The sequence below is a fragment of the Herpailurus yagouaroundi genome, unplaced genomic scaffold (assembly GCF_014898765.1).
Source record: "Herpailurus yagouaroundi ecotype Mexico unplaced genomic scaffold, PumYag 184, whole genome shotgun sequence".
Classification (NCBI taxonomy): Eukaryota; Metazoa; Chordata; class Mammalia; order Carnivora; family Felidae; genus Herpailurus; species Herpailurus yagouaroundi.
In genome coordinates, this window is record NW_024412415.1 from 35735979 (window position 1) to 35758789 (window position 22811).

Consider the following 22811-nt stretch of genomic DNA (forward strand, 5'->3'; position numbering starts at 1 on the left):
TGCTGATTTCGGACTTGTGGCCTTCAGAAGTAGGAGAGACTGAATTTCCGTTGTTTTAAGCCACCAGGGTTGTGGTAGTTTGTTATGGGAGCCCTGGGGAAACATGGTATATAAGGAAGGGCCCTGATGCATAGAGTGTCCGTATGTTCCATTTTGTAAAAAGTTGTATTTATTTTTGAGAGAAAGAGAGACAGAGCACGAGCGGGAGAGAGGCAGACAGAGAGGGAGACACAGAATCTGAAACAGGCTCCGGGCTCCGAGCTGTCAGTACAGAACCTGACATGGGGCTCGAACTCGTGAACTGCAAGATCATGACCTGAGCCCAAGTCGGAAGCTTAACTGACTGAGCCGCCCAAGTGCCCCGACATAGTCCCTTTTTTATATGAGTAGAACTCCGTGCCTAGAGAGACCAAGGACGAGCCGTGGGTCCCAGAGCTAGTAGGCTGCAGAATAGTAGGGACTCCGAGGAGAGTCTGGCCCCTAGCCTGTTCTTCACCATTTTGTTACTCTCCCTTCCTGCCCTCACTCCTTTCTCACTCCAGTGCCCCCTAGGTCAGGCCTGGGTCAAGATTAGGACCTTCCTTTTCCTCTTCATGGTTTGACTTTGGGACTTCGGGTGCACGATATTGTCTGTATTCCCTTGTCAATCTTTTCCATACAGAAACATTTAGTCCCCCGTGGGCCACATGCACCCAGCAGCAGTGAGCTAAGATTTCCCTTTCCCTCAGTGATTGGAACGCAGGTCATTGGGGACTGGTGCTGAAAATGATTCCTTTCTGGATTTGGAGGGAAACAGTAATTTCTTCCCCCTGTTTTCCAGTAAATTCTCATTCCAAGCAATCCATCCCTGTAATCCTTTGTGAATGGCGTTCGGTATTTATAAGCTGTGCTATATTGCAGCTGTTTGAGCTCCATAAGAGCTTACCATTCATTCATTCAGTAACATTTGTTAATATTACAATAATATCCGTTCACGCAGACTTACAGCTCGGACACGTTGTTTCATGTCTTGTAGACTCAGTTTCCTTGTGTGTACAATAACAGTAATGACCCACCGTGCCGTCTGCAGTGGTGGGTAAGTGGGATAACATACGCGAACCATTCAGCAGGTGTTCCGTAAATCATCGAGATCTGAATACTGAATTTATTTAAATACATGATGCTGAATATTCTGGGGGTTGGAGTGAGACTCCAGAGAAAACCCCTCTTTCTTCCAGTTAACTGAGAGTGACAGGCCTACAGCCAAACACTTGCCCTCATGCAAAGAAGAAAGTTATGCGTCTTCACACGTGGTTATTGCGCTTGAAATGGTTCATATTTCTTTATCGTAAGAAAGCAAAAAAAATGAAGTGGTATAAGGTATGTGGGTACATAGAAAGTGGTTGTTAACAGCACCGGAAAGGCATCTAGAATAGGAGAGAAATGCCGTTGCTTCCTTCACGGGCCTTTCACGTTAAAGAGGGTCAAGAAATGCAAGTAGCATTATGATCACGATTGCTGTTATATTAAATGAATTCAGCAGGACATAGAGCAAATCATTCTTCAGCCTGCTTCAACCTGCCAGGGGTCAGCCCCTGGGGTAGGGGGCAGTGTTTGAGAGTCCCCAGGGGAGAGGGGTTAGGAGCTCACATTTGCTTAGCACCTGCCCGGGGCCAGGCACCGTGCCCCGCAGGTAATCTCATTTGGTTTCCCCTAAGCCCCTGTAGTCCTGGAGGACTGCTCCGGTTCGGATTACATCCCACACCAGCAACTGGTTGGACTCCCAAGAGGACTCCTCTCAGTTACGCTGGAGAAATGAATGCATTTACTGTTCTTTCACGCAAAGCCGGCTCCGTACCACTCAGCCCACACTTGGCTCTCTGCCTTTGCAGTGGCCCTCACATGGCAAGGTCGGAGGCTCTGTGTCTCTCACCTTCGGGGAGTGCGGCCACCGTGGTAACCACCGTTTTCGGGGTGCCACTGAGGGCCGAGCCCTTTGCTAGTCACTTCACCTTTCTTATTTCATTTAATCCACATGGCAGTCCCGTGAGGTAGGCCCTCTTGTCCCCATTTTAGCGCTGGGGATATGAGGTGGAAGGACTTGCCCGTGATTACACAGGGGGGCTGACCTGGCTTGTTGACGGGAAACCTGGGCTTTGTACCATCCCATTTTACCACTTTTGTCGTAGTCGGTTTCTTGCCCTCCTCACTCTTCACGGATGCCCTGCCTTACTGGGCAGGGCCGTCATCTCGGCTCCAAGCTCTCTAGTGTTAACTTAGCCTTAGCTGGAAACGCCTCTCTGTTGGACCTCCGCTAGTGCATTTTTCGCCTTTATGTGAGTCCAAAAAGATTTCCCATCCTCTAGCCATATTCTTCTCTCCACTGGGAGAACACACTGGATATCAAGCCCCAGATGTCCTTGTGCGGTGAATACTCTGCTCACCTGTAAGGGGTGTCCTGGGGCCACTGGACACGGTTGCTTTCCATTGGTCTGATACTGGTTTGCTTGAACACCCACTCAGTTGTCTTTATTCCACCCTCTCTGAGCCCACACTGACTAAACAGCACCTGCGGATTGGTCCTGGAAACCCAAGATCACTCAGATGCACAGCAGCACCAGTGAGCACAATGATGACTTATTCTTAGGGACACTTGGCTGATTTTCAAACACGATACTCGAAACAAGACGGAGCAGCCTGGGGATGGTATCTGAAGCAGAATCTAAGTCCTCTCCCGGGTTTGCTCCAGAAGGACTGGGTCTGTTCTGAAGGCTTCTCCTCGGTTTTATTTTTAGGGGTGTGCGTGGGGCAGCCCTATGGACCTTACCTCCTAGGAGGCCAGCAGATGGGTCACTGGGGACGGGGTCTTCTTGAGACTTGGCTTCCTGGTACAAAAAAGACGTTTCAAACTCAAAGCTGCTCTAAAACCACCTCTCTGCTTCCTTTACTGGGTTGCTTGCTCCTGGGGTCCTCGTAGTGTTCCTGAATCCATTTGGGAAAAGACCTCTTTCCTTTCTCTTGTTAGTGCAAGTGTACCTTCTCCTTCTTCTTCCCTCTGCCATCCCTCCCCCATTTATAAGCCTTCCAGATCCTTCTTCCCGGAAGACTCAGAGCAAACCTGTCCGCACATTCTCATGCTGGTCTTTAAATGCAGGCCTTAAGGGCTTTCCGAAGAGCAGCAACAGATCCGGCCATACTGGCTAATGTACGTGATGGTGTGTGCCACACGGTAGGCAACCAAGAAAGCTTTTGTTTTCATCATCTTAATTTTTATTTCGTTAAGCGGTCAGAGTTTCGCCTCTTACCTCCTGCAGATCCCAGATAATGCGTTGCCTGGAACAGCTCTGGCAGGAGTTTCAGTCTTCTGAACTTCCAAGAAGACATTTGCACTCAACCTAAACCACTTGCTCCCAGCCTCTTTGAACTTAGCACATGCTATCCTTTCTCCCTTTGGCAGGCTGCATTGCTCACAATGGAGCAGGGTGAGTTTCTGGACCCTGGGGCTCTCTTTCCAGTTTTAGGCAGCAGACTCCTTTCTGTCCAGCTTGCCTTGGATCACGTGGCTCCTTGGTGAACACACGGGTCTGCTCTCCAGCTGCTGTTCCCTTACATTTTCCCTCCCCTGGAATTTGGGCTCGCGGGGCTTTCTAGGTGGTGGCCAGTGGTAATTGACTTTCAATTTCACCAGCCTCCTTTGCTCCCCACCAGATGTGTGGGGCTGTCTTGCTTTCTTGCTTAGAGGAACTCAGAACCTTTTCATCTCTACTAATTGACCCACAGAGCTAGGCTTTATTGGCCCATTGGTTAGAACGTGGAGCAGTTAAGCTGTGGTCTCTCACGTGTGTTATCTCGACAGATGTTCCCAGAGTGCCTGGGGTCGGGGCTGCTGCTGATCTCGGGGATTATGCACACAGGGTCAGAAGGTGACACGCCTTGCCCTGGAGACCCAGAAGACTCGTGAGGGAGCCAGGCCCCTTACCTAAGGATGTTACTAAGGTTCAGTGTTCCTGCTACCCCTGATGGGTGTGCGGGCTGCCCCCCCAAGAGGACTAACTGTGTGGGGTAGCTCAGGGGAAGCACACGAGGCACTGATATTCATGTTGAGCTTGGAAAGCTATACCGGTGCAGAAGTAGGAAGCGTAGAATTCCAGGTGGGGCCTTGGAGGCGCAAGAGCTCTCGGTGTGTTTGGGAGGCACTAAGTGATCTGTTGTGCCTGGAAAATGGAGGGTTGGGGGCAGGAGGCGGACATGAAGATTGGAGTTGAATCTGGTAAGACTGAGACCAGATGATGAAGAACGCGACATAGGACCTACTGATTTTCCTTAAAACCTTCCAGATTTGAACTGTATTTTCTAGGCAGAGCTGAGCCACGAGGGTTGTTATTTATTTTTTTTAAAGTTTACTACTTTATTTTGAGGGTGGGGGGAAAGAATGCGAGCGGGGGGAGGGGCAGAGAGAGACTCCCAAGCAGGCCCCGAGCTGTCGGCGCAGATCCCAGTGCAGGGCTCAATGAGGGGCTCAATCCTGAAATCAAGAGTTGGACGTCCAACTGACTGAGCCCCCAGGCACTCTGAGGGTTTTTTTTTGTTTTTTTGGTTTTTTTTTTTTTGTTTTTTTGAAATAGAGGGTAATGGCCAGGGCTGTGTCAAGAAACATAAATCCAGTGGAGAGAGAAGTCAAAGTGCATGAGCTTGCTGATCCTGACTTGGGTACCTGATGGGTGGAAGTGGTGTTAGGCAGCCTGGAAATATGCACGGGGGTGTTTGTCATCATCGAAAGTACCACACTGGGCATCACTGTCATTGCTACTCCTTACATAGACTGTGTTGCCCAAGCACGTCCAGACTCTAAAGAAGCTCCCTACATGGACATCAGGCTGGCGATGGCCTTCGAGGATCTCAGATCTTCCTGGGAGTGTATGACCTGTCAGTTATTGACAGTGACATTTCAGAAGAACATTTGGTCCCCTGATGATTTCTGCCCCCTCAGTCTTTGAGGCTTAAGGCCTATTTATAAGTGTGTATTTTATATCCCGTCAAAATGTCTACATGTTTAAGTTCCTCACTTCCTTTCTCTTTGTAATGTTGTGTATTTAGCAGACATAGCCTCAGGGAGGGTTGTGAGGGGAGGTTTCTGTATTTGCTCCTAACAATCCTCCCACATCCATACACAGCCACACTTTTAAAAATGCAGTGGAAAAACAGTTTAGTGTCTTTCTTTTTTATATTGCTTTCATATATTGAAAGCCTGTGCAGAAGGCAGAAGAAAACATTTTTTTACCTTTTTATTTTAATGCCAATGTGGGTAGCACATAGTGTTAGTCTCAGGCGTACAACAGAGTGATTCAACACTTTCGCACATCACCCACTGCTCATCACAACAAGCACACGCCTTAATCCCCATCACCCATTTCACCCATTCCCCCACCCACTCACCTCTGGTAACCATCAGTGCTATACAAAGTAAGAGTGTTTCTTGATTTGTACCTGTCTCTCTCTCCTTTTTCCCCTTTTCTTGTTTGTTTCTTAAATTCCATATGTGAATGAAATCATATAGTATTTGTCTTTCACTGACTTATTTTGCTTAGCAGCGTACTCTGGGTTAATCCATGTCGTGGCAAATGGTAAGATTTCGTTCTTTTTATGGCTGAGTCGTATTCTATTGTGTGTATATATCACGTCTTCTTTACCCATTCATCAGTTGATGGACACTTGGGCTGCTTCCGTATCTTGACTATTGTCAATAATGCTACAATAAACAAAGGGGTGCATGCATCCCTTTGAATTAGTGTTTATTTATTCTGTGGGTAAATACCCCGCAGTGTGATTGCTGGATTGTAGGGTAGTTCTACTATGAACTTTTGGAGGAACCCCCATACAGTTTTCTGCAAGTGGCTGCACCACTTTTCAGTCCCACCAACAGTACACATGGGTTCCTTTTTCTCCACACCCTTGCCAACACCTGTTATTTTCCTGTGTGGTTGGTTTTAGCCATTCTGACAGGTGTGAGGTGGTATCTCATTGTAGCTTTGATTTGCATTTTCCTGATGGTGAAGGATGATGAACATCTTTTCATGTGTCTGTTGGCCATCTGGATGTCTTCTTTGGAGAAATGTCTGTTCATGCCTTCTGCCCATTTTGTGATTGGATTATTTGTTGTTTCGGGGTGTTGAGTTTTATAAGCTCTCTCTATATTTTGGATACTACAGAAAAAACATTGTTTATGGTAGTACAAAGGATAAGAAATCACAAATGAGTCCGCCTCAACTCCTCCCCTTTGGGTCTGCCTCTCAATGGAAATCATTCCCCAGGTTTCGTTTGTACCCTTCAGGAATGTATACTGCATGTACGCATTTTCATATACTTGATACATTTTTTTCTCTCTTCTTTTTCTTCTTATCACACAGACAGGAGCATGGATACCCTCGGTTTAGTGTCTTCTATGTCTTGTTCTTTTTCACCTAACTGTGTTTTGGAGACCATTCTGTGTCAGTATATATGCATCTGCCTCCTTCTTTTAAACAGCCTCATAGTCCTCCAGTGTCTATGCACACCGTCATTTAGCTCCTCGTTCCCCCGCTTAAGGACGCCTGGGTTGTACTTCAAGCATGTAATTTATAAGTTACAACACAGATATGCAAAATGCCATTTATTTTTCTATAACCAGACGTGGTTCGTGAGCCCCTGTGTCTGCTGCTGTATGTAGGACAGCTGCCAGTTTTCGGAGATTCGGATGCTCAGACACCGCATGTTTAACGTGATCGGTTCGGGGCTTAGGCTTAGTTCAGTCAGGATTCTCCCCGTTCTTTGCATTCTACCCTTCTCCCGGGGCGTGGGGGGGGGGGATGTGGCTCCCAGATGAGGGGCTCCTGTGCAGTCTTGCTGAGGGGAGCAGGGCGTCTGCTGTGTCTCAGCGGCTGCCTTCCACCCTTTGCAGTAAGTGCTGCTAACGTTCCACAAAGGCTCCTCCGGGATGACCCCTGGGGTGAGCCCCTCTGCCATGACACCTCCCTCCCACGTCTTGCTCAGGTGCCCCACGAAGCTGGCAGGTCCCTCCCGTCTCAGGTTCCTACATGCATCTGGAGTTTCTGTTGTACCCCACCCCAAATTCGGAGCACTGTGGCCTAGTCTCTCATTACTGCCTCTCATTTCCTTCCTCCTCTGCCTGCTAATCGAACTCTTAATTTCCTTTGGTTTGAGAAGATAATTCCAAGGTCATAGCACCTTCTTCACATTCTACAGTATAAACTGTAAGCCTGCTCTCCATGCCCCAGTCTTTGGCTCTTGACCAAGCTCAGCTTTTCAGATTCTCCCCTTATGGTGATCTTTGGGTTTTCTCTGGTGCTGTACTCAGCAAGGTCATTCCAGAAGCACTGTGTGGAAAAGAAGGGATTACTAAGAGGGTCTAATGCACTGGCTGGTTCCTGGAAGCATTGTCCTACCAGGGTGGTTTCTGGTGTCCTGCCGGCTCACCAGGGCTGACCGTGGACCCTTGAGCCCCTGGCTCTGTGTACTTCCATAAGCACATGAGGACATAATTCCTGGGCACCTGGGTGGCTCAGTTGGATGAGTGTCCGACTTTGGCTCAGGTCATGATCTCATGGTTTGTGAGTTCAAGCCCCACATCGGGCTCACTGCTCTCAGCACTGAGCCACTTCGGATCCTTTGTCCTGCTGTCTCTCTGCCTCTCCCCTATGCACACTCTCCAAAAATAAACAAAACATTAAAAAAAAAAAAAAAGAAAAGATAATTCCTAGGTATGATTCCTCCTGCCTAGCATCTTTTAAAATGATTATAAAAACCTCTGGAAAGATGAATTTGGTCATACCGATGGATTTTGGAAGAACATTTCACTTGATAGTAATTGCAAATGACATTGTCCTCCCCTCTCCCCCAGCTTAAGGCACCAAGTGGAAATGCTTTGTTTCCTCAATGAAGAGAGAAAGGGAGGAAGAATGTGTGTATTTGGGGGTTTGGTTTGGAGGCAAACATCAGATGCAGCACCCCGCCCCCCCCCCCCCCCCCCCCCCCCCCCCCCCCCCAATTTGTAACCAGGAGTCTGTGATACTTAGCTTTGTATTTCTTCAGTCCTGTCTTAGGTGTGGAGACAGGCCAGCTAAGTGTGCCCCCAAAACATTGGCTTGGTAAGAGTTTGGTTTTGATATATGATAGCAGCATAAAGTGCAAAGGTGGCATAAAGGAGTCCTTGAAATCATGTGGAGACTATTCATTAGATATAGTAGGAATCAGTAGGATCTCAGGCTTTCTCAGAAGCATCTGGTGCAGGGACTTCCAACCACCCCTGATTCTGTCCACCATCTCCAGTAGTAAATAACCTCCCATCTCACCAGCCTCCCTCCCATCTTCCCTATGGAGAAATTGATTTCTGCTTACCTGGCCATTCAACTCAGGTACCTAGATGCAAAGGAATGCCACTTCTCTCAGTGCTGTGAAACCCATAGCCTCCAGGATCAAGCAGGGCAAGGAGACCTTCCTCTGGAGCGGGGGCAGTTGGCCTCATTGCGTGCTCCCTTCACGGAGGTCCAGCTTCCCCAGGGCGCACAGGCTCAGACTCCTGGGGTTCCTCACAGGCCAGTCCCCGGGAGCTGCTGGTCTGCTGGATACAGCGGCCCCTGTGTGGTTCATGTTAGCACAGCTGAGAGAGGCTGAGCCCCTCACAGGGACTTGTCTGAGCTCTAAGGCAAAACAAAAGGGGAATAAACATGGAGAGTATAAGAAATACAAACAGCCTGGCTTCTGGAGGGCAGACTCCTCTCTCTCTGCCCATCCCACTCTGTACTGAGCAAAAAAGTGGGAAGCCATCCTGTAGCCACAAGCACCTGACCCACAGCCTTGCCTGGGTGGCTCTCCAGCTCTGACAGACATGCATGGCACACCCTTGACCCCGTAATTCTTCCCTCTTTCTGTGCATGAAGGCCGAGTCGCAGCCCCTGCTGAGTCCCCCTTGACATTCCGAGAACCTCTTCCTTCTCCAGGTATTTGATACCAGGAATGACCTCTCCCGGTGGATGAGACTTTTATTCTTACATGGAGGGAAGTGGTCGTAGCCTCAGTGCCACCATAGTTTGACAGTCTTTTAATAAAATATAATACTTCATATAGAAGAAGTTAAACATGCGTTAATGGGAAGGGGGATTTTCCTTCCTTTGGCAATAGTGGTTTGAGTCACTCGTGCATTTGTTTTTTCAGTGTTTCAACAGTTACTCAACACCTACCGTGTCATTGTGCCGGGTTCTAGAGGTACAAGACACATAAGAGGTATCCCTGCCCTGTGGGAGCCTACAGCCTGGAAAATTAAGGCAGACTAAACAAGTCAGCCTTGTAAAAGATGATTGTGCTGTGACACTTCCATGGGGTCCAGTGGAAGGACAAAAGAGAAGGACCTCGATTTTATGCAGCGAAGGGATGGGGTGGAGTTTGAACTGGGGAAGGCATGACTCAGGAAGTGGTGCTTCAGCTGAGTCCTGAAGGGGGAAGAGGTAGTTAGTCCAGAACATGGTGGTGGGGACAGCGGCCTAGAGAGGAAGTGGCATGAGCGGAGCATGGGGAATCAAATGGGCTGGTCCACTGGGGACCTCCCCGGAGCGTGGTGGGGGTGGTCCATGGGGTGCCAGGGCCATGACCTGGGAGATGTAGCAGAGGCCGTGTTGTGCAGGCTGGGTGGCAAAGCCAAGGAGTGTGGACTTCAAACAGAGATGTGGGGAGACTGGAAGCACCAGCCGGCTTCAGGGGATGGTGTGGTACTTGGGCGTGAGACAGAGCAGTGGTTTTCACTTTGTGGTCCTCAGACCACCAGCATCGGCATTGCCTGGGGACGTGCTAGAAACGCAGATTCTCAGATCCGGCCCCCGATCTCCCCTCCCAGACTCTGCAGATCGGTCTGCCTGTTTCAGCAAGGCTTCCTGGTGATTCCGATGCTGCCCAGGTTTGAGAATTGCTGAGCTGGAGACTATAGGAAGAACTAAGAGAACAGTGTTATAGTTATATAGTTATAGGAAGAACTAAGAGAACAGCGTTATAGGGCGAAAGGTGATGAATTTGGGCTCGAATGTGTTGAGTTTGCAATGTCTTGTGGGAATGAGTAGGTGGAGCGTGATCCCAAGACCCACACCATCGGCATCACCTGGGAGCTTGTTATAAGTACAGAATCAGAGACCCATCTAGAACTCCTGAATCAGAAGTGGTATTTTGACACGATCCCCAGGCGATTCGTGTGCATGTCCCAGGTGAGAAGCAGACTCTAGTCTGGAGGTCAGTGGGGTATATATGGCTGATACTCAGGAGAGGGGTCTGGCCAGGCAGTAGAAATATGGGGTGGTGTCTGTGCTCAAATCATCACACTGGCCAGGACTAACGTCACAAAGCTGTACAACATCACACATAATGAGGCCCTGGATGACAGCCAGCCTGTTGTGAGGAAAACATTATTTGCAGCCGTTATCTCAAGAAACAACAGTTTCCCCAGACACCCACAGTAGGTCATTGGAAGAACCAGGACTGGAACCTGGTGTCAGAGCCCTTACGGTCAAGTTCTTGTCATTAAGCCGCCCTGTGTGGGAGGGAGGCTCCGCATTCACTTATGTTGTCAGGGCTCGAAAAGCCAACTAGCAGAGAAAACATTACCCATGATGCTCAGTAGATGCTCATAGAATCCGCTCCACACAGGTTTGTCCACAGTTGTTGAAAGAGATGATAGAAAACAAAATGATAAAAACTGCTTTCAGGGGTGCCTGGGTGGCTCAGTTGGTTAAGTGTCTGACTTCAGCTCAGGTCATGACCTCGTCCATGAGTTCCAGCCCTGCATTGGGCTCTGTGCTGACAGCTCAGAGCCTGGAGCCTGTTTCGGATTCTGAGGCTCCCTCTCTCTCTGCCCCTCCCCTGCTCATGCTCTGTCTCTCTCTCTCTCTCTCTCTGTCTCTCTCCCAAAAAATGAATAAATGTTAAAAATAATTTTAAAAATCCTGCTTTCAGATTCAAAAAGTGCATTCCTATTGGTAACCTCAATTCGCTTTTTACGACATCACTGTAAGTAGATAAGACAGGAGTTATTCATGGTCTAGGTTTTTATAATTAACATACCATAAAATTCATCATTTAAAGTACGTAATTCAGTGGTTTTTATTATATTCACAGGGTTGTGCAACCATCACCACTGTCTAATTACGGAACATTTCCGTCACCCCGCAAGGAAACCCCATACCCTTTAGCTGTCACTCTCTATTGTTCCCTCCCCCAAGCCTCTGGCAACTGCTAATCTACTTTTTCTGTGGACTTGTCTCTTCCGGGCATTGCATATCAATGGGATCATAGAATATGTGCTCTCTTATGTGTGGCCTCTTTCACTTACAGTGTTTTCGAGGCTCATCTATGTTGTAGTATATCTCAGTACTTCATCCCTTTTATGGCTGAATAATAGCCCATTCCTTGGATATACTATGTTTCGCTCATCCATTCATCACTTGATGGACATTTGGGTTGTTTCTGTCTCCTCACTGTTATGAATAAAGCTGTTATGTACATTCATGTACAAGTTTTTGTGCGGACATATGTTTTCATTTCTCCTGGGCATATACCCAAGATTAGAATTGCTGGGTGATATGGTAACACTGCATTTAACTTTTTGGGAACTTCTAGATAGCTTTCCAAAGTGCACCATTTTACAGTCCCTTCGAGAATGTGTGAGGGTTTCAGTTTCTGTACATCCTCTCCAACATTTGTTGTTACTTGTCCTTTTTATTATAGCCCTCCTAGTAGGTGTATTTTATAGGTAAGAAAACGGAGGGTACATTGTTTGCCAAGGTTCTTAGAGCTAGTAAATGGTCAAGCTAGAACTTTTTTTAAAAAAGCAAATACTGGGGCGCCTGGGTGGCGCAGTCGGTTAAGCGTCCGACTTCAGCCAGGTCACGATCTCACGGTCCGTGAGTTCGAGCCCCGCGTTGGGCTCTGGGCTGATGGCTCAGAGCCTGGAGCCTGTTTCCGATTCTGTGTCCCCCTCTCTCTCTGCCCCTCCCCCGTTCATGCTCTGTCTCTCTCTGTCCCAAAAATAAATAAACGTTGAAAAAAAAATTAAAAAACAAAACAAAACACAAATACTTACATGATGTATGTTCTGTGCTAGGCATTATTTAAGTCTTTTGCTCTTGCTGTTTATTCTTTATAGCAACCTGTAGGGAAGGTATTGTTATCATCTTTGTTTACAAATGCATACAGGGCAGGACTAGGCCTAGAGTTCTTGTCATTAAGAACTCTAACATTTAAGGAGATATCACTGTCATATTCCACCAGCACCTGGATGACCCTTAAAGGTTTCATCCTGTGCCTCCCTGGCCTCATTCTAGTTCCGGCCCTGTTTGAAGAGACTGAAGCATCAAGAGATTGAGTAGCTTCCCCAAAGTTGCATTAGTTATTAAATGGCAGAGCTGGGGTTCCAATTCAGGAAACCTGGCTTCAGAGTTCAAGTCATTAACCACCTAGGCCTTCGATGTCCAAGCTGGGCCTTTTCCATTTCTTTCTCAAACGTGAGTTTCCAAAATTAGCCAGAGCTTTGACGAGTGAGGAATCCAAAGTAAAATCCCACGGATGGGTTATGGGAAGACCAAACAGAACTAACTGACCTCAGCCTCCCAGGTACCTACTACATATTCTCCCGGAAGAGCTAACTGACCACACGGTTTCCCTTGGCCCCATCTGTGCTTATTATCCCAACTCTGCATAAAACTGCCTAGTTTTTGCAGGCCACCCTGCCAGTGGCCAGATGGACTCTGTCCTGGTGGGGAAGAGGCCATCCCGAACCATCAGGATGATTAGCTCTGGCCGCTGGAAGGAAACCACATGCTCTCTTAGCCCAGTGGGGGTGAGTCTGCCCGATTCCAGGGTCCCGAGTCAAGTATTCAGAAATCACATCTCTCATAATCACACCCTGACTGGCTGTTCATTCTCTTTAGCCCGTGTATCAGAGTTTGCTGGTCATTTTTTTTTTTTTTTGAAACATCATCTTTCCAGTGGTGGCTGCTGTTTGTGTGGGTTTGGGATGGCTCTGTGGTTTAGGCCGAGGCTCCCGTAAGGTGATGTGAATACAAAAATGTCCACCGGCACTTGTGTGCCTTACCTCCTCGGGGTGATAGGCGGCCTTTGGAAAGACACTCACTCAAGTCATCATGTTCTCCCTCTGCAGCCTCTGTTCCCCAAGGTCAGGATCAAGTCGGTCCCTAGCGGGGGACCTGGCCCAGGCCAGCAGACTTTGGCTATATCCCCAAAGCAGAGGTTTTTTAAGAAAATTTATAGCCGTCATCCTCCATCAAAAATGATCACTTTTGTGGTCATGTTCTCACCCTTTTGTTCGGAATTTCAATTCCTCAAAGCTATGGGTCTCTGGACCAGCAGCCCCTGGGCGCTCATTGGAAATGCAGAGTCTTAGGCCTGGCCCCAGACCCGCTGAATCAGAATCTGCCTCCAACAAGATCCCTCGCTGATTCCAGTGCACCTCCACGTTGGAGAAGCACTGCTCCACGTGTCCTCATTTCTCTATTACCCTCAGCTGGGGTCTCCACCCGACGCTGGCTTTGAGGCTGGAATTGTTGGTAGGCTTTCTGATCTTAAAAAGAAAAGATGCACACACGTACAGAAATTCTTTCCCTCACCTTTACATGATGTCATTCATTTTACCTGGCCTGCCGCAAAAAAGAAAATGACAAATTACATCCAAGCTATATATTTTTAAGACTAACTTCTTAATTGCATCTCTCAAAGCAGCACACTGGAATCCAGCCCCCCCCCCCCCATCATTAACAGAGTCCCAAGTGTTGCCAAGACTAATCGAGAAATGCCGAAAGGCAAAATAAACACTGTAGTACAGTTTAATTCAAAACCATATCAGCCAAGAATGAAGGTGCGATTAGTGATAAAGATGTTAATAATTAGTTGTGGTCTGTTAAATTTTATATTCGGTGGTTACATAGAGTGAAGAAAGAATTTCCTCATGAGGACAGAAATTAATGTTTCACTTTGATTGCTATTTTAATGTGCTTATTTTAATGGGGCCATCCTGCAGAAACCCTTGGGCACATTTCCAATTTTACAGAAATGTAGAATTAATTATTATGGAAGCATATAATTTGCGAGCTGGAATGACCTTCGTGGTTATTAGATCCAGCTCAGACATTTTAGAAGTAAGTAAGAGTTGGATGATTTCTTCAAGTCCTTCAATAGCGTATTGGAACCTTGCTCCCGAGCTCAGACCAGCGGCAGAGAAACCCTCCTCACATCCCTGCAGACGGGAGCACTTCTCCTGGCCTCAGAATCCCCAAATCATCCTGTGTTGGTGCTCCTGGGGCCTTTACCTCACCTTGCATTATGTCCTGGTTGTTTGCCGTGGTGAGGTTGGGGGCTTGAAGCATATCTGATTCACTTCTGTATTCTTGACTGTTCCTGGCTCTGTATTTTGTAAACCATAGGTGCACAATAAATTTACATGCAGGGTGATATGCATGAGCTACTTTATCCCGTTCACGAGAGCTGACTGGGTCTTCATAATGGCAGCTTGAAATCGGCCACGGTGGAAGTACTTACACCCTGGATGTAGACAGATGGCACAAATAAGGGCTTTTCCTCCCCCGGGAAGCCAGTTATTAAACACTTAGCAGCACACAACTGTTTACATGATTTTTCTCAGGTCTCACAAGGCAACAGGTCTTGACGATCTAAAGAATATACCAACGTGGAGATGACCGTTTACCCACCGTTCAGCGTGGGTTGCCTCCAGAGTGATGGAGTAGCCGGTTATTCAGCCTCTTCTAATTTCTTCAGGGATTAAGTTTGACCCAGTGCAAGTCAGGCCTCAGGACTGCACTGGAGTGTGGTTGCTTAGCTAAGCTCCACTTACCTGGAAAAGCTATTTGGGCATGAATGGTAATGGAAACCGGTCTGAAACATCAGGCACAGTTGAGTGAGAAAAAAATCCACAGATTATTTTCAGAGAAAACAAACGAACAGGAAGTTGCTGTGGCCGAAATTATAATTATACCCTTATACTTCTCAAAAATCCCTCAGTGGCTCCCTACAGCCTACCAACACACCCAAAGTCCCTGCTGTAAGTCATACACTGACCACAGCTTGCCGTTCCAACCTCATTTTCAGCCACTCACATTGCCCACCTTTGTTGTGCTTTCCAGCCTCTGTAAGAGCCTGTCTACAGAGAGAGCCAGCTTCTGTGACGCTCCCTTCTTCCCAAATGCCCTCCCTCTCCCACCATAGGCTCCATCCCTACCTGGTCCCCTCTATCATGGACCACAGCATCTGGGTTAACATGAAACTTCCTGTGACTCTGTTCCTCTCCTCTTGTGTGTCGTTCTTTAGGAGCAGGACCCGCGGTCCCATCGGCCCTGGCAAGTACGGCTATGGCAAGGCCCCGTACATCTTACCACTGCAGACGGACTCTGAACACTCGCCGCAGAGGCTTCGGAGGCAGAGGCCCTCGGCCCGGCATTCCAGGTCCCAGGGGGCATCTGGTCCTAGCCACGGCTACGGCCTGTCAGCCCACCGGGCTCCCCAGCACGGGCCTCTGTACCAGAGTGACAGTGGCCCTCGCTCTGGACTGCAGACCTCCGAGGCCTCCCTCTACCAGATGCCTTTGACCCACGACGGAGGCTTTCCGGCAGCTTCGAGTCTCTTCCATGGCCCGGAAATAAGCAGCGGCCGCGGCATGGGGGCCCACGGGGCAGCTCAGAGCTTCTCACAGCCTGCCCGGTCCACAGCCATTTCCTGCATCGGGGCCTATCGGCAGTACAAGCTATGCAACACTAACGTGAGTACGCACTGCCTCACACCGGGCCAGGAGACAGCTGCTGGTCCCCCTTCTGCTTGGCCAGCGAAAACACGGAAAACAGCACTGGCAGGGTCTTTTAGGCCATGTTAATATTAGCCCCCCCTTTATCTTCTCTCCCTTTTTCTCTCTGTGCATTCTCCGTGGATACTTCTCGTTTTCACTAGGTTGTCACTGTAGTAACTTAGGAGTAACTTCTTAAATTGCTCACTGGCAATCACTGTTGCTACATATCAAACAACCTCCAGATTCTCAGTGACTTTATAAACGGGTGGCTAACTCAGGGCCAACGGTGGTGGTGCTGAAGAGTCGGGAGTCCGGGGAGCTTTGCCTCACATCAGTACCAATCCAGGAAGTCTCCTGCCGCCCCTGGTGTGAGCACTCTGGATATTGTATGCGGAGAAAGTCTGATCGTGAATAACTTGCTAAAGATTGCATAGCTGATCTGTGGCAAAGCAACTTCTAAATGGAAAGTCCCCGACAAGACTAAATGTGGTTTTTAAAAAAATACCAGTTTAAAGACTGTATACAAAAGAGAAAGGGATAAGAGAACGTTTAAAGGTTAAATTTCCAAGCTGCTATATTTTTCATTAATAATTTAATCTACCTTAATATTCTGTTACTGGGTAACAGGACAGCTGTTATATATTAGCTTCAATTCTCTCATTAAAAATATATTTCCTGCTATAGAGTCCATAGAAATGACTTAATTTGTGATTTTAATAATTCCTCTGAATGCCTGGATTGCTTTCTAGCTTTTCTTCCACTGACAGACTTCAGGAATTATTAATTTTTGTAAAGCGGTCGTTTTTCTAAAGCCATTACTAATCAGTCAACCATTAAGTCTTAATTAAGCATCGTTGCTTGTCTTATAACAGCCCGGGTGCCATGGAAGATGAAAGGAAGGTCATATTATCTATCTCACAGAGTTAGGAGGATCAAATGAGGTGATATTGAGAAAGGGCTTTATAAACCGAACAGAAATATTTGTGTCCGTGATCGGACGTGGCCCCTGTTCTTGAATATCTTTGCTTTCCTTTTAAAGTGAAATGAATTCATTTCTAAAGTAGAACACGTTGTCCCATTGACTTGTATATTTCTTAAATTTGAAGACCACATAAACCAGAAAGAGACGGAAGCAGAGAGAGGGCGTTTGGCACGTATTTCTGTCACTTCGCCTACACTTTTCAAGCACGCGTGGTCTTGCTAGACCTTTCCTGCCGACGGCAGGGCTGCCTCTCTCCATTGTAGACGTTGTGTCTTCTCTGGGTGCTGGGATGACTCCACTACTAAGGACATTGAACTGCGAGGAATCTTAGACAATTCTGGTGAATTTATGATGTGGGCCATCATTCTGGCAGTTGGCAAAGTAACATCTCAAACCCAGGACAGAGAGGTGAATGTCGACAGAGGATCATACAGCTTTAGTTCCCTTCTCTTGGCTGTAGCATGTCCCACAGTGTCCTCCCCAGTGCACCCCATTATCCTGAGACCCATCCCACTTACCCTGATTGAGCGATGTCATTCCTTAGAGGTCCCATTACTGCCTATCTTCTTCTTTTTTTTTTAAATTTTTAAATCTTTATTTTTGAGAGAGGGAGAGAGAGACAGAATGCGAGCAGGGGAGGGGCAGAGAGAGAGGGAGACGCAGAATCCGAAGCAGGCTCCAGGCTCTGAGCTGTCAGCACAGAGCCCCACGTGGGGCTTAAAACCCACAAACTGCGAGATCATGACCTAAACCAAAGTTGGATACTTAACCGACTGAGCCACTCAGGTGCCCCGTTTTTTTTTTTTTTTTTTAATTTTTAAAAAATATTTATTTATTTTTGAAAGAGAGAGAGCTTGTCTTCTTTTTATAAGCCCATGGCTTCTTGGTACTTGGATCATCCCCCAAACATCATGAACACCTTAAAACTCTCTGTGTTAGGAGGCCCTAAGACCTTTACTAGGTTTGATGATTTGCTGGGAGGATTCACAGTTATGATTTTTTACAACAAAAGGATACGGAGCAAAATCAGCAAAGAGAAAGGCACACGGGGCAAAGTTTAGAGGAAACCAGGCACAGGCTTCCATTAGTCCACTCCCAGTGGAGTCACACAGGATGTGCTTAATTCCCCCAGGAGTGAGTTGTGACAACACACGTGAACTATTGTCTACCAGGGAAGCTCATTAGAGACTCTGTGCCCAAGGTTTTTACTGGGGGCTAGTCACATAGGCACCCTCTGCCTGCCACATATCAAAATTCCAGGCTCCCATCAGGAAAGCTGGCGTTCAGCATAAACTATATCGCTTGTCCAAATAGCTTAGGCATAGTGAGTCTCTCTTATCACTTAGGGGGTGATGGAATCCCTTCTGAAATCCAAGCTCCCAGATGCCAGCCACGGACCAGTCTTGTAAGCAGGCCTGTCTGAAGAGAACTGTCTCAGTCCTGCTGTGTTGAGTCTTAACCTGCACACTTCCCATGTGGGACCCCAGTGCTCTGGCACCTTCGCATGGATAACCTCACATGGATATTTACATATCTGCCCCAATGGGCAACATGAAGAGATAGCATGAATCTACAAATTGTGCACATCTTCCTACTCAAAGAGGAAAGAGGTAAAGGGCAGTATTGTGAAAAATCATACGAGTCTAATAGGGAATACAGGTTATTTTATGTCCTTCAAAGATTTAAAAAGGAATACGTGCATTTAGAGATCTCTCCCAGTTCGTACCTGGGAGAAGAAAGAGAAGGGAAAGTAGGCCAGGGTGGGTTGGAAACATCCCCTGATTTCAGAACATCATCCCATAAACTAAGTGCCCAGTATATCCCACCCAGGTTCTCAATGGAATGTCCTACTTTCTAAGACTACCCTCACAGTGGAGGTCTCAGTTGTGAGGTATATAGTAATGCATCTAAGGGGAGGTGTGAATTAGGGGAAATGGTTTTGCAGGCTTCCAGATTCCAGAACAGTGTCTCATCACTGATCCCCATCCCGTCCGCCCTCAACACCCTTGTGGTCCAATGGTGAAGAAGACCAGTGCAGCAGTGTACAAATCATTGCACTTGGTGCTGGAGCACTTCATGAGAGGGAAGAACTTTGGGAGCACAAAGGAGGAGGCCACTGGGTTGGGGAAGACTCCACTGAGGAGGAAAAAACTGAGCTAGGCTTCTAAGGATGGCCCCAAAAGAGAAAAGGGCAGTCTGGGGCAAAAGAAACAGCTTGGACAGAGACGGGGAAGCAGGATTATGCCAGAATCTCAGGTGCCATGATGCTTTGCCAGGTTGTAGAGACCCTCCTTCCTTTCCCTCTCACATCCTCCTATCCGCTTCAAATAATCAATCTTTTTTTTTTTTTTAATCTTTATTTGTTTTTGAGAGAGAGGGAGAGAAAGAGCACACATGCATGTGAGCTGGGGAGGGGCAGAGAGCGAGGGAGACACAGAATCTGAAGCAGGCTCCAGGCTCCACACTGTCAGCACAGAGCCTGATGCGGGGCTGGAACCCCTGAGCAGTGAGATCATGACCTGAGCCGAAGTCGGACGCTCAACTGACTGAGCCACCCAGGCGCCCCTGAATAATCAACAAATAATGGGGAATTTGTTCTTTGACGTCTCGAAATACAGAGATTTCACATGGGTGTTGCTTGACTTTCATACACGAGATAGATGCTTGAAAAACTTTTAAAACACAGTGCAGAGGGAGAAAGCAATTCTAATCCACTGGTTCAATTGGATGTTAGGCTGCAGGGCGGTCTAGGATAGCGGGCTCAGGAGCCAGCCGTGCTAGATGTAAGCCTCAGTTTCCTTGGGCAAGGGCGCTTAACTCCCTGGGACCATCTATGAAGTCGGGGTGATAATAACACCAACTCCATAGTGTTGATCATGTACATAGGGAGCTGACACGTTGTTAGGAAAATAAAGTGTTCTGACCTGGATGAGTGAACGCACTTGTGTGCCTCTCTGGAGGCTGGGAGTGGAGCACAGTCTCCCCATGTCAGTTTCCAAGTGCTTAGTCATGAAACTGGATGAAACGGTCAGACTTGCTCAGACTCCCCTTTTGTCCTCTGGATTAGCTGGGGTTCAGAGTTCTTTCCCTTCCCCAACAATAAAACACAATTGCTGAGGGCCCCAACAGGGCAACTGTGATGTAGATTCGGTATAATCACCCTAGGGTCAGGTGTGAAGTAATGAGAAAGTAGGGCTATAGATTAAGTTCCTGCCAGTGAATGCTTTACACCCTCGAATGTGTGTGTTTAATGTGAAGCCTTACCTTGGGATGTCATCTGGGAATATTAAGCATTCTAGTGTGTCTTTAGGCTTGTTTGACTCTTAGTAAGATTTCCTCTATGAAATAATGTAAAATCAATAGTAAATGCAGTACTAACGATCTTGGAATGTAGACTTTAAAGAAAAGGAAGAGTTTTTTTTTCTTTTTTTTCTTGTTTACATTGTATACGAGGAAGTTGCAAGCCCCAGTGTAGATATAGAATCTTATGGTCTTTTATTTTTTATTTTTTAATTTTTTAATTGTATTATTTTTTTAGAGAGAGAGAACACACGACAGGGGGAGAGAGAGAGAAGAGAGAGAGAATCTTTTTTTTTTAATTTTTTTTTTAACGTTTATTTATTTTTGAGACAGAGAGAGACAGAGCATGAATGGGGGAGGGTCAGAGAGAGGGAGACACAGAATCTGAAACAGGCTCCAGGCTCTGAGCGGCCAGCACAGAGCCCGACGCGGGGCTCGAACTCACAGACCGCAAGATCACGACCTGAGCCGAAGTCGGCCGCTTAACCAACTGAGCCACCCAGGCGCCCCGAGAGAGAGAGAATCTTAAGCAGGCTCCATGCTCAGCTCAGAGCCCAACACGGGGCTCGATCCCACAACCCTGAGATCATGACCTGAGCTGAAATGAACAGTTGGATGCTCAACTGACTAAGCCACCCAGGCGCCCGGAGAATCTTATGGTCTTTTAGAGCAGGCTAGAGATGTCAATTTTAGACATCTACTGGTACGACACGCCAGATCACTCACTATCATAGGTTCTTGTTGGCATCCAGAAACACAGCATTGATATCGACAGTGGGATCAGGTGTTCGGCTGTGGGTCAGGGACACTGGGATTAAAGTAAGCTCTGGCTCTAAGTGGCTAAGAGTCCAGTGGGAGAGAGAGGCTCCTAAATAGGTAATGACAAGTATAGAGCATAAACACCACTGCACATGCTGGGTCGACACTCTGAAATCCCTGGACAGTGGAAATGAGCCTGGCCTGGCCTTCTGGAGAAATGTAGGCCATCCAGGTGAGGGGAGGATTTTCTGGGAGGAGGGAGTGACAGGGGTTCCCATAGGGGCTCAGGAGCCAGAAGGGGGTCTCCGGAGACCTCTTGGTGGAGCCAGAAGCTTTTCCTGCGAGCGGTGGCTTCCCCTGTGAGTTTCTCCTGAGGAGTGAAGGGGCAACATGGGGAGGTGTGTTTTATCCACAGCCCTGCGCTTTCTCAGCTATGGCTAAAAATAATGAGTGCTCAAGGAATCAAGTAAATAGGTTTCTTCTTCGTGGAAGTTCGTCGAAGGCCAAGGCTTGGAAGCAAATGACCTGGAGTCTTGGTAAGAGTAGAACAGGGGAAGGAGGGAACCAACGGGCAGTCCCTCTGGTGCCTGAGGGATGCAGTTAAAATCCTTCCTACTAGCTGTTTTGGGGGGTTCGTATTATTAATTGCTGATACATTAAAACCAAGACACCTATGCCCTTTGTCTGGGAGGCCTGATGTCTCTCTCCCCACCTTCTCTTCAGGGCTCTGAATTCAGCGCTTTCTCCCCAGGGAACAATGACACTCCTGCTCCTTCTGGTGAAGGGAGGCTGTAGTGAGTCAGCTGGTGCAGGGGCAGTTTCGGGGTTATGATTTCAAAGTGCTTCGCTGCCAAAGGAGACGTGATCCTGACTTTAGACAGAATGCACTTAACGTTATGGGAAAAACCCCTGGGGCTAAAAGCAGCTTTTAGCAAACACGGATGTGATGAGTTCTGGTATCAGTGACTCCCCAGTAAATTTCCCTAGAGTGGGACTGACTTCAGACAATGGATTTCTCCATGTGGAGTTGTTTCTGTCTCGAAGTGAGTGAAAACAAAGGGAAGATGTTGGACAAATCTCAAATATAGCTAAGCTTTTAGAATGTCTTTAGGCCAATTCTAATTCTGCCCATTTCTAGTCTCCTATTGAAGGAAAGAGGAGTGGAAAAACAACCTCCTGACTGCAGTTTTAAGGAGGAACTTAGCAAATGGGCCAGGTCAAGGATTTAGAACAATTCTGTGAGGTGTAAAACTTGCCAGGAACTGTGGGGCCAGTTCCATCTAACTGGGGGCTCAACATAAGTTTCTCTTATGAGTTTGTCACCAGCCTCCTTATCTGGGGGATATATGCTGGGGTCAGTGCTTTCTACATCATTCTCCTTTCCACCTTCTCCGACCACTTGGAATTTCCCATAGAAAGACCTCTTACTGAGGCGCCTGGGTGTCTCAGTCGGTTGAGCGTCCAACTTCGGCTCAGGTCATGATCTTACCGTTCATGAGTTCGAGCCCCGCGTCGGGCTCTGGGGCTGACAGCTCAGAGCCTGGAGCCTGCTTCGGATTCTGTGTCTCCCTCTCTCTCTGCCCCTCCCCTGCTTGCACTCTCTCTCAAAAATAAATAAACATTAAAATAAAAAAGTCCTCTTACTGACCTTTTCTTGATCCATCAGTGGCCTTTCATACATATATATGAAATATGTGAATATTAAATATATTTGTTAAATATGTAAATATTTAATATAAATATTTAAGTATATGTTTCATGTAAATATATTTGAAAGATTTGAGTCACACATATATATTGAGTTGTTCACAATTGTCACCTTAATAATTATAGAAAGTAGTGCAGATACTAAGAAATAGCACAGTGGCAGAGAGAGCTATAACCTAGTCCCTCTCCCTAGATGTGATTGTAATCAATTATATTCCTCCCGCACCCCCCGACCCT

At 47.3% G+C, this 22811-nt stretch overlaps 1 protein-coding gene across 1 annotated transcript in view; it reads left to right on the forward strand.

Annotated features, from left to right (window-relative positions):
* The first annotated feature begins 15280 nt into the window (after window positions 1–15280).
* Window positions 15281–22811, forward strand: part of LOC121041424 (thrombospondin type-1 domain-containing protein 4-like) — a 71567-nt gene continuing 64036 nt past the window's right edge. Inside the window, exon 1 of the mRNA XM_040492185.1 lies at window positions 15281–15802. Within this exon, the coding sequence (XP_040348119.1) occupies window positions 15281–15802 (522 nt within the window). The remainder of the gene's footprint in view (window positions 15803–22811) is intronic.